Source organism: Chelonoidis abingdonii, chromosome 15, assembly GCF_003597395.2.
Source record: "Chelonoidis abingdonii isolate Lonesome George chromosome 15, CheloAbing_2.0, whole genome shotgun sequence".
NCBI lineage: Eukaryota > Metazoa > Chordata > Testudines > Testudinidae > Chelonoidis > Chelonoidis abingdonii.
The window spans coordinates 49,367,411-49,379,697 of NC_133783.1; the positions used below are offsets into that span (position 1 = coordinate 49,367,411).

The window sequence follows — 12,287 nt, forward strand, 5'->3', positions numbered from 1 at the left end:
AACTTGTTGTGGATGTGTGTAAGTGCTTGAGGCTAAGTAAAGTTTAGCTTTAGGCAGAGCTCACATCACCAAGCATAACCCCTGTCCCCTCCTCTCCTCCACTGGGATCTGCCATCCAAACCCTTTGCTTAGCAAGTGAAGTTCAGTTGAGGGTGACCAGTGCTTAATTTATAATTAAGAGGTGTCAGGGCTCAAGCAAGTTTTTTACTTTCATAACTGATGTGGCAAGCCCAGGGCTATGAACTGCTAAGCCCTGGCAAAAATTAAGCATTGAGTGTCACCCGCTTAGGCAGGCTAAGCACAGTTCTGCTGCCCTTTACTGAGATAATAGACTCATAGACTCATAGACTCATAGGTCAGAAGGGACCAATATGATCATCTAGTCTGACCTCCTGTACAAGGCAGGCCACAAAACCCTACCCATACACATTTATAACAACCCCTAACCCATGACTGAGTTATTGAAATCCTCAAAATTGTGATTTGAAGACCTCAATCCAGTTTGTACCCATTCGTCCTCGTGCCTACATTAGTACTAAACTTAAATAATTCCTCTCCCTCCCTAACGTTAATCCCCCTGATATATTTATATAGAGCAAGCATATCCCCCCGGAGCCTTCTTTTGGCCAGGCTAAACAAGCCAAGCTCTTTGAGTCTCCTTTCATAAGGCAGATTTTCCATTCCTCGGATCATCCTAGTAGCCCGTCTCTGAACCTGTTCCAGTTTGAATTCATCCTTCTTAAACATGGGACACCAGAACTGCACACAATATTCCAGGTGGGGTCTCACCAGCGCCGTATATATAACGGCACTAACACCTCCTTATCCTTGCTGGAAATACCTCGCCTGATGCATCCTAAAACCGCATTTGCTTTTTTAACAGCCATATCACATTGGCGGCTCATAGTCATCCTGCTATCAACCAATACCCCAAGGTCCTTCTCCTCCTCCGTCGCTTCCAACTGATGCGTCCCCAACGTATATCTAAAATTCTTATTATTAATCCCTAAGTGCAGGTGACCTTGCACTTTTCACTATTAATATTTCATCCTATTTACTAACATTACTCCAGTTTACAAGGTGAGTGGTCCAGATCTTCCATTCCATGACCCCCACATTTTAATTACTAAAGTGATTTGTAACCCAGGACCAGCCAAAAGGAATCACTGGGCAGCACACTCTGGTCGTGCCCCGATACTAGGCAGAGTAGGTGAGTTCACTTGTTAATTACCATCTGGTCTAGCCTCCCCTCCCCTCCCAGGGCTCATTCACTAGCTGGCAGGGAGCGCTTCAATTCCCACCATTGCCTTACCAATCATAACTATAATATTATTCTGCCGGGCCAACTTGTTAGAAAAAACAACAGCTGTGCTGAAGACGTTTGTCTTTGTTTTCACTTTCATGATCAACTTTTCAAGTGTTACAAGTTATTTATCATACTCTGTGTATATGCCTTTTTAAAGTGTGTATTAATGTGGCAGGGGAATTTAAATGTAAAATTACAACGCAAAGTAAAATTGGGAAACCTTCAATGACTACTGTGCCCCTTGGGGGGGGGGGGAAAGGTGTTGGGGAAATTCGGGGGGGGGGTTTACACCCCCACTGGGAGGGGTGTAGCGAAACCCCTGATTGGTCCCCATCACCCAGCTCAGGCTCCTTGGAGGAAGAGGGGGGAGGCGTCTGGAGGGGTGCGTGTTCGCTGCACAGCAGGGGAACCGGGAAGGGGGCCCCGCTTGCAGACGCCCCTGGCGGCTCCTTGGTGCTTTACCTGCCCTTGCTCGCCCCTTTGCTGGGGTCGATTTTTTTTTTTTAAACTGGAGGAGGAAAAGGCGGCAGCCGCGCTTCGCATGCGGCTCCTAACCGCAGGGAGCCCGGCGGCAGCGGCTGTGCGCGGGCGGAGGAAGGAGGATGCGCCCAGCCCCTGAGTCAGCGCCCAAAGTCAGACTGGCAGCTGCAGAGCGCGGGCGCCTGGGCCGCGCGCGCCAGGGCGCCTCCTAGGGCAGCTGGAGGGAGCGCACAGGGGGCGCCTCTTGGGGGGCGCAGGAGCCTGGCAGCCCGAGGCGGAGGGCGCAGAGCTAACGCACCTCAGGCGCTTCCCCGGGATGGCCGCGCACAGGGAGCGCGCCCCGCCAGAGGTCTCCTAGGAGCAGCGGGGAGCGCCCACGTGGGGGCCTCCTAGGGGTGTCCCAGCCAAGGGAGGTCGCTCACGGCAGGCCCGTCTCATTTGGCTGGGGACGTGCCGGGAGCGCCCGGCCCTCGCTGCGGGACCAGAGGGCGCGCAACTGGAGGCGCCTCCTGGGGCGCAGGGAGCTGCCGTCGCGGGTACCTCCTCCTGCTCCTGGCCGGCCGGAGCTGGGCAGCTCCCCCGGCGATGTTCACCCGGGCTGTGAGCAGGCTCAGCAGGAAGCGGCCGCCGTCAGGTAAGGGGAGCTTTGCGCGGAGGACTCGGGGTCCGGAGCGGGACCGCGTGCTGGGGGCTCCGGCGCCAGGTTAGAGCGCTCGGGGCGAGCTAATCCCGGGACGTGAACCCACACCCCCAGCCCCCCCGGCCGGCACCAGCCTCCTGCCGCTGGGGCCAGGTTGGAGGTGAAGCTCCCCCGGCACCTTGTCTCGGTCCCGATTATAGGATTTGCCCTCGGGTGTTTTTTTAAACCAATGATTAACCCAAAGCAGGAGCCAGAGGTGCTGCTGCCTCTGCAGACTCTTCTGCTTTGCAGGCGCCTTTCGGCCCAGGAAGCTTTGGCTTTGTGTTGAGAAGATACAACAGCTTCTTGCTTGCGGCCGCAAGCGGGTTCACGACGAAGAGGAAGTTTAGCTGAAAGAGGAAGGATGGAGTTTTCTTTTTAGTATGTCTGAAAAATAAAGCACGCCGAAGTGGAATCCGGAGCCCAGCTTCCAGATGTGCTTTGGTTTGTTAACTGTCTTTTCTTTCTCTGCACATGAGTCATAGCTGCTGTGTGGCAGAGGGGAGGCTACATTAGAAGAAACTGTAACAAACACCAGTGAAAGTAATAATGCCAAATGGCATTAGGTTCAAATCAAGCCTGAGTCTCAGAAGTGCTGAACCCCCACAGCTCCACTGAGTTCAACTGGAGTTGTGGGTGCGCAGCACCTCTACAAATCAAGTAGATAAAGTCTCATTCGGGTGCTTTAAGTAGCTGGGTGATACAGAGGAGTAGAAAGAAGGTATGAATGTATGATTTCATTGTATCAACCTGCATATTTTACTGCTTTTCCTCTCAGTTGTGCATGTACTACAGCTTTTTATGAAGTTTGGTATGACTGTAAAAGTCTACTATAATTTCTCAAAGTATGCAATTGTGCAGGGCTGCCAGGAGGGTGGGGGGGGGGGGTGGAAGTGGGGCAATTTGCCCCAGGCCCCAGGTCCTGCAGGGGCTCTCACAAGAATATAGTATTGCAACTCTTTTTTATGGAAGGGGCCCCCGAAATTGCTTTGCCCCAGGCCCTCTGAATCCTCTGGGCTGCCCTGCAATTGTGCAGTTCTAAAATAGCAAATACATAGCTTTAGCTGTCTAATTCTCATGTAATGGACTTGGTAATACTTATAAAGTAAATCAAAATATGCAGTGGCCGAAAGCAGTGGTGGCAAGTTTCAGATCTGAAATGTCAGTGTATCTGGATTTTTTACAATATTCAGATATAATGATGTTAATTAGACTGAACTAACTGAGTACAGGGCATTATTGATCATTCATATGGCTGTAGAGCTGTCGATTGCTTTTAAGATGCTTAAAGTGAACTTTGGTGGGAGGGGGGCATACATACTTCTGACGTTTGTGTTTGCCCTCACTGTTACAGATGGACACAGTCCATGTAGCATTTTCTGTCTTTATGCACCTTGTTAATGCTTTGTATGCTTCTGGGGCTCTAATATAAAACTTATAGGTTATGTTTTAAGCACAAGATTCAGAAACTATAATTTAGCTGTAGTATAGTCTTTTCCATTGTAGAGGCTCTACAGGAGGGAGTTGGATTCTGTTGTAGCTCATACATCAACCAAAATTTTAATTAAATTCTGATTAGATAATCTGTGTTACTGGTGGTGACTTCCTAACCAGAAAGAACCTAGTTTGACTTTCAGATCCCAAGTTGACTTTGGAGAGCTGTCATCTAGAAAGACCATCTTCTTACATTTGATATGGAAGTCATTAACATGGAACCCCAAAGTGTCATTTTTACAGACACACTTTCAGAATATTACAGCACTTCAATACAGAACATTTTACAACAGAATTTCACTGACCCAGCAGGTTCAGTGGCTCAAGGAAACTAACATAACATATATTATTCTTTGTGAAATAATTTGGATAAAAATAACAAACTAAGAATCCTCGGTAGCAACGTTACTTCTGGAATGTACAATAAGATTACGAACTTGCAAGTTCCTCATTAAAGCCGTCCAAAGAAAAATTGAGTGTGGCTTTTAGTCTAGGTTTTTTTTGTTTTGTTTTGTTTTTAGCTATGTGCTTGGGTGAATGCTTCCAGAGATGCTACAAATGCAGAACATACTTTTAATTTCCTTCCGTATAGTTAAAACTAGAATCCCGTTGCCATCTGTTGTTGGAGACACTCAAAAGAGGATGTTAAGGCTTATGCTTTGAACAAACCAAAATGGCAAAGGACAACTCTTTGTAGCCCATAGGTCCTTTAAATACAGCAGCTACTAGAAAAAGTTGATCTATTGGACTCATCAAGTGGCACTTGGATACATGGAAAGTAAGGGGATTTTCCCTTGTTAAGGGGAACAGTTAAGAACAATTTCTTATTGTTTCATAACCTTGGTTTATTAATTCAGGACTGCTGCTTGTGAGTGGAATGGCATTCTTATGATCACAGAGAAATGCAATGGGCTAAGTGCACTTTTAAAAATAAAAAGCCCATATGTCAGTATTCACAGCTTTCTGAAGGACCCAGGCCTGATTCAGTGTGAAGAAGGAGCAAATGCATGTGGTGCAATCAAAGTTCTCTCAAGATAAGTTTATAGGAGAATGGGAAGGATTTTGTTAACTGTTCTGTGAATTGATGCTATTTGTTTAAACACTGGGAACAAAGGAAAAATGCTATTTATAAGGTGCTATAGCAGTACATATCTGGCTGATTAACTGGTCATGTCTGCTGTCTTTTGTTAATAACTTTGCAGAAAACATATATGGAAAAGGATAAGCAAAGAACAGGCAATAAATGGCTGATGTAACAAAGTTTTGTAAGATGCATGAATTTTTGCTGTGTGAGATGTTGCCGCAAGGCACAGTTTATTAAAAATTTGTTATATGTCTGTAGTTGCAACACTTCAGAATTATGGGCAAGGTTTTCCAAAGTGTCTATTTAACAGGTGCACAAGTTTCCACTGAAATTCAAAGCGGACTTGTGCTGCTAAATCACTTAGGACCGTGTGAACATCTCACCCCAGGTACTGAATTGCCTTATTATTTGAAACAGTAAGCATGTAATGCTAACGTTTGGTGATTTCTTCTGTTTTTTAACACTATCCTTTCAAAGCAAGGTCCGGAGCCCGGAGTTCTGATTTGCTAGTTAATATTAGCATGGAACTTCTTGTTTGTATAATATAGATATTTGCTGTTTCAGATACTGATAGTGTCAAGTGTGGTAGTTAGAACATTTAAAAAAATTACCGTTGCCTTTTCATTTATCACTTATAAAAATATTTATTTACAAGGTGTTTTTGTGTCTCGTGTAATAGTATTTTGTGATGGTCAAAAACAGATAATATAGGATTGCTCCCTAAAATAATGCTGCAACTAGTGTAAGTGCCAAACATTAGCGTTGTTTGTACAAGCAACTGGCCACTGCACATAATGTAAGAAAATGCACTGTGATCCTGTAGTCAGTGGAAGTTTTGTTGAAGTAAAGACTGTATGGTGGGGTCCCGTGTACAACTATGTTGTGAATGTTTATAATAGTATTTTCTCCACTTATTGGTTTCCTTGTCTGTTGAAAAGATAGTGAGTGTTTTTCCACCAAAACAAGAAGGATCTGAGTTATTTTACATCTTTATCTACTACTGTACATTTTTATCTTCTACAAAAGTTCATATAGAAAAGCTCCCTTTTTTTGTAGTTCCTTTGCATTCTTCTTATTGGTGCACATAATTATCTGCTGTGTAAAAAAGAAATGAATTACTCTATCATTTGGATATTAGGTATTGCTGGCACTGGCAAGCATGCAGTTTATATGTAAACTACGTGTCAGCATAATTGCAGGGCTTCTGATGGAATAAGATGATTTTATTAATGGCAAGAAGAGGGATAACTAAGGATCAGAGAGCATATTTCATATACTAAAATAAATTTCACCGTTACATTCTAAAAATAAATTAGTTGTGAAGAATTGTATATAAATTCCATTATAAGTGTGATTTTTCAAGAGAGTTCAGTAGCACTTTAATAGATAGAAATGTAGAGATTAATTCCTTGAGTAAGGTCCAGGCAAACCTTTTGGCTATTTTAGGACATAAAGAGGTATTCTCTGTGTGGAACACATGAACCTGTTGAATCAGACGGATTTAAGCAATTGTGTATAGAGTGGAGAGCTATGATCCTATTGGGGGCAATTCTTATACTAGAAATATGTATGTGAGTGCTCAGTAACTGAGATGAGGGGTGCCTTAGAACTGTATATAGTGAAAATGCAGAGCTACAATGATTCTAATATTATCAGAAGTATTTTGGGCCTGTTTCCCCACGGCTTTGTACCTTGTGTAGACATTTACACTTGTGCAGAAGGGGAAAGGGCCTATTATTTATTATGTGTATTATGGAAGTGACCATCTGAAAATGGGGCCCCATTGTGCTAAACTCTGTGCAGCACAGTATTGGATCGCTCCCGCCCCAAAGAGTTTCTGTGGAAGTAGACAGGAAAGACAAAGAGTCAGGGGAAAGGGAAGTAACATGCAAGCAGAGTGAACAGTGGTGGTCTGCAAACATCCTGTTAGTGCCACAGTATTTTTGGGAGAGGTGGGGGGAATCGAGAAGTGGGTATATCTCATTTACATTTTTAAAATTCTTTGGGTGTGGTTTAAGGAGAAGGAGAATAGCTAAATGAAAAGACAAGAGAGGGGATATTGAAGAGTAGGGCAGGGGAAAAGGAGGAGGGTAGGAAGCAGGTGAACTTAGAGGGTAAATGGAGTAAGACTGAAATGAAGAGACTGTGAAGGTGGGGTTGGAGTGAATGGCCAGTGAACACAGGGGAGAGAGATTGTAGAAAGCAGTCTGATGATATTGCCTGTGCGTGCTGCAGTTGCTCCTTCTGGGTAGAGAATTTCTCTGGCCCGGATGGGCAGGGTCCTTCCTTAAATTTCTTTTTGCCCACGCCCTCTAGGCTTGTTGGGGAAGGTGGCTGCCACATCGGACCATAGCCCCACCACTCCGTGACCACTTGGGGGAAGTTAGCATTGCCAGTGTCACCAGACTGGCATGATCCTTGTGCCCTGTCCTTGCAGAGAGGCATCAGGTGGGGAGGAAGCTCTTTACCTTTCCTCATCCCCAAGACAGGCCACAATATGGTCTGTCATCTAGTGTTCTAGAGATATCATGGAAAAAGAGAAGCACAGGTCTATCTTGGGATTCTAAAGTCAGTCTGCTTCAGAGTTCTCTCAGAAGTAAATATCCATATTGCCACTCATCTCTCAAGCTGTGTGCTTCTGCCATGCTTTTTAAAAAACAACGGATGAGTAACCATTACAGTCCATTTTGCTTGGTAGAGCAAAAGAAGACTAGACATAAAATCCAACTTCCATAAAGGGTATATCTAATAGGTCTGGTTCGCCACTGCTCTGCCCATGGGATAGTTATTTACACTTGTGGGTGGAAAACACCGCCATTCTGATTTGGTCACTGTGTACAGACAGTGGATGTTTGCAGAACATGAGAATCTGACTCTATACAAGAAACAATATTTTGCACATTCTACCCCAGGATCCCAACATGCCTTGTAGACACATTAATTAAACCTCACAACTCCCTTTTGAGGAGGGAAGTATTATTATTTCCATTTCCCAGAAGGGGAAACTGAGGCATGGAGAAGTTAAAGTGTCGTGTTCAAGTTCAACATCAAGTCAGTGGCAGCTGCCAGGAAACAATCTAAATGTTCGATTCCCAGTTCTGTGCTTTCACCATGAGACCACAGTTCATCTCATGGGAAACCTTTTGATCTTTTTATTTATATGTACAACATCATAGATGTTCCCGGTGCTTTACGGAAAAATAAATTACAGTTCTGGTCTGAAGAAGTTACAAGGTCTAGATCCTTCTTATGCATTGACTTCTGCATCTCTATGAAAGAAGTGCAGGATTGGGGGCTTACTTAGAGATGACAAAAAGAGAGATCACAACAGATGAAGGAGGGACATGCTAATGAAATGGCTTGTGTATTATAGTATACTTTTAGTATGTGTCCCACTTGCTTTGTTAATTTAAAATATCCTCCTTTTATTCTCTTTATATTTGATTGATTTGGTGCATGAGGGTGGGTCTCTCCTTCTCCTTACGCAGTGATACGTGAATGGAGTCTATGCAACTTTAGATGCTTTGACCCTCTTGCAGAGTTTTATTCCCTATGGAAAGAGAAACTCATATGAAAGATGTCCATCTGACTGTTATCAGAGAGAGAACTCATCAAAAGACTTCAAAAAAGCCTCCAACAACCAAAAGCCACTTAGCACAATAGGCTTTTCTGGAAGGCCAGTTTTCCATAGGTTTTCAGTCTTGGCATTTATCATTCTAACTATCTGCTGATGTTTGAATCTCTGCTCTGTATAATGCTTTTTCATTTTCTTCTTTTTTTCTTTTTGGTCAATTGCTATAATAGTTTTAGCTCCACACTTGAGGAAGAGCCCTAACCTGGGTCCAAATATGTATTGGGAAAATCCATATTTTTGAACAGTGGCTTTGTTAAGGTGAAATGAAGGACTTATAAAAATAAACATGCCAATAAATAGAAATGAGATACCAAACAGTTAATAGAATAGGTGTCTGATCCTGTTCAAATTCCTTACATGAATAGTCCCATTGACTTCAATGGACTACTTTTGTGAAAAAAGTGAGCAGGATTGGTCGCTACTTGTGTAGCTTTCAATTACAAATGCCCTTTTGTATTTATTATTAATAAGGTGACCTAAGTAAGAACGTTATGGATTACAGTGGGGTTTTGAGTGTGCAAGGAATGTGTAATTAGACTCCCAGTCTTATAATGTCTAGCAATCTTAGATAGGGTTTTAGGCCTGACCCTGAATTGCCAAGACTCCCACTGTCTTTACTGGACGTTTTGGGCATGCAGCGAATGGAAGATCACACTCGCTCTGTGTTTATTATAAAGCTTTTCAATTCAGCAGTAAAATACTCGGAGCCCTTCCAAGAAGAAGGACTGCAGAATGGTAGCCAATGAAGAATTTGTTTCTATCTGGCCTCAGCAGCCTGTGGTTTAATAAACCCATCTCTTGTTAGTCAGTCAGATGTAGATTCAGCAGTTAGACCATCTCTTCCTTCTCCTCAGACTTTGGAACATTTGTGAGAATGCTGTCTGGCATATTAGTCGGATACAACCCTGCACTCTTTATTCAGGCAAAACTCCAGTTGACTTTAGAAAATCAAAAGTAAACTGCCCGACAGTGTGTGTCTTCCAAGACTGTACGAGACCATTCCACTACCTGTCTAGCTGCCCTCCCAGTAAAATGATTTGATCTGTAGGCCTCATCACCTCCTAAACAAAGCATCACTTTTCTTTCTCCATCTGTAGCCCCCACTCTATCATGAGAGTGTTCATTTCTAAAAGAAATCTCATTTAGGCAGCTTACCAAGATTTGTCTCATAACTTCGGTGTGGGTGATCTAAACCAACCAATAGCACTGACAGTGCCAGAAACAAGCTCGCAGCCCTTTTACAGCTGAGGCCCTGGTACTAATGTTACATGTCCATAAGACAAATTAACTCAGATAAGACAATGACATTATCTGCTCTTGAGTTCCCTGATTGTAAAGCAGCTTTTACATTTCTTAGGCTTTGCCTTCACTGCAGGGTTAGCTTGAGGTTTTGCCCCCAGCCCGACCCCCATCCACACACAACAATTTGTATTCTAGCTCATTAACTGGGTTGTCAGGGTGGGCTGAACCTTGAGTGCTGCTGATGCTTGAACTTGTAAAGCTGTGGGGATGCCGCAGCAGGAGTTACAAGAGCGCATCAGCTGCTAATCAAATAGCTCTTTTTAGCCCGAGTGTTGTTTGCAGTGTGGTCGCTCCACTCGAATCAGGTTGGTGTGAGTGGAGTAACTGGATTATGCTAACTCTGAGCAAACTGTAGCAGCGAAGACAAGCTCTTCGAGACGATGCAGAATGGAAAAATACATGTTTCTTTTCAGTGCAATCACATCTCCTTTTAAGAAAGCAGCTATGACTTGAAGGGGTTGACGAAGGTAGTGATGGGATCAGAGAAATGCATGTGAGACTGTTCATTGTTTTAAAGCTGGTGTATTTATTTTTCAGAGATTAATGACAGTGATGGCAAACCAGGCAGCAGCCAACAAACCCTAAAAGGAACCTCAAGATGGACTGCGTCACTAGAGAACCTCCTAGAAGATCCAGAAGGAGTGAAACGATTTAGGGTTGCTATCTTAACTATTAATGTTTGCATAGACTTAAACAGCATTTGAAGCTTAATATGTATCCACATTAAATAATGATGATGTTCCAATGGCATAAGGGTATACATTTGTATATAACTAGATGTGTAAATTAAGCATTCGTGACAGAATAGTTGAGTTGGGGCATTTGCTATGCTTTTCACATGGTATCTTCTGCCAGCAGCCTATCCTTGGGCACAGGGAAAAAGATTGGTTGCACCTTTCTAACCAGAGAACAGATGACAGGCAATGTCATGGGTACAACAGGAGTAAGGGTTAGAAAGCCACAGTGGGCTAAGTAATGGAGCAGAAGAAAACTTGGTCTTTTCCGTACTCTGCTTTCTCTTCAGTTCGTATAAATCTTTCTCCTGTCATGTAATATCCACTACTGGGGCCTGATCCTGTAACCCTTATCCATATAAATTATTCCAATGACTGCAACTGAGCAAGAGTAACTGAGTACGGGCCCGATCCTGCATTGTGACCCGGGCAGGTGAACTGAGCAGAGCTCCTTTAATTTCTGTATGGCTCCATGTGGGAGCAGCAGTCTGCCCACACAGATCACAATGCAGGATTGTGACTCAAGTATGTTGGGGGTGGCCCATCAGCCCTCAGTCTTGCAAGCCTTTTATGACACTAGTAATCAGCGTAACTGTTTGCATAAACAAAAACGATTTGCTTGAGTAATGATTTGCACAATCAAACCCAGAGGCTGCGGTGAAATGATTTTATACAAGACCACTCTGGAAAGTGCTACTAGTATTGCTAGACTGATCCAAATGCTTTTAGAATTCCCGGTACCAGCAAATAATTTAATCTTTCTTTTTTCACATTTGACAGTGAAAATTGAACATCCCAGAACTATAAATATTTCAGTCGTTGTTTTTATACACATGTTAAATATATATATATTTTCCATTTTAAAAAATGCTTCGCTTTAGGAGGAATGTGGTTTGTGTAAACGCTGTCTGGAGAGTGCAAATACATCTTTTGATTTAATTTACTTTAAGGTAATTTATTGTTACTGATGATCATGTTTAGAAGCACTTTCATTTGCAGTTTTTGCCGGTAAAGAATGTCAAATGAAAATAGACTAGAATCACAAGTGATCTATGAAGGTCATTAAAACCGATCTTTATGCTTATCACTACTGAATTTGTGTATTTCCTGTGTTCTTTTTGAATAACAATTTTAAATTGATCAAGTTATTTAATGATGATAGATACATTCCTCTCATTAGCTGGTTGACAGAATTTAAGACTAGAATTTAGCTAGGCTAGTTTTATGGATTGTATTTTTTAAAACATTGAATATGTTATTTATTTATAGTCCAGTAGCACCTGTTGCTCCCTAGGTGGTGGCCTCATTTTGTGCTGTACATAAAATAATAAAAGACAATCCTAGGCCCAAAGAGCATCTAGTTTCTACAGACTAGTAGTAGGAGGGGAAATAAACATCTGAGAAATCAGACCCTAACATTTTACATTTTTTTTCTTTCCCCAGGAATTTTTAAAGAAAGAATTTAGTGAAGAAAATGTTTTATTCTGGTTAGCATGTGAAGAATTTAAGAAAACGCAAGACAAGAAACAGGTATTTCCTTCAAAATTAAACTTTACCTGTTAAAAAAAGATTCC

The 12,287-nt window shown here is 42.8% G+C and overlaps 1 protein-coding gene across 2 annotated transcripts in view; it reads left to right on the forward strand.

The window, feature by feature from the left end:
- The first annotated feature begins 1,701 nt into the window (after positions 1-1,701).
- RGS10 (regulator of G protein signaling 10) overlaps positions 1,702-12,287 on the forward strand; it is a 31,974-nt gene continuing 21,388 nt past the window's right edge. The window contains exons 1-3 of one of the 2 annotated variants that reach the window (XM_032775589.2): positions 1,702-2,420; positions 10,517-10,635; positions 12,157-12,243. In XM_032775589.2, coding sequence (XP_032631480.1) covers positions 2,372-2,420; positions 10,517-10,635; positions 12,157-12,243 — 255 coding nt within the window. In that variant the 5' untranslated portion in view covers positions 1,702-2,371. Of the gene's footprint in view, positions 2,421-4,689; positions 4,738-10,516; positions 10,636-12,156; positions 12,244-12,287 lie in introns of those variants that run through there. The other variant, XM_032775592.2, reaches the window with a different exon arrangement.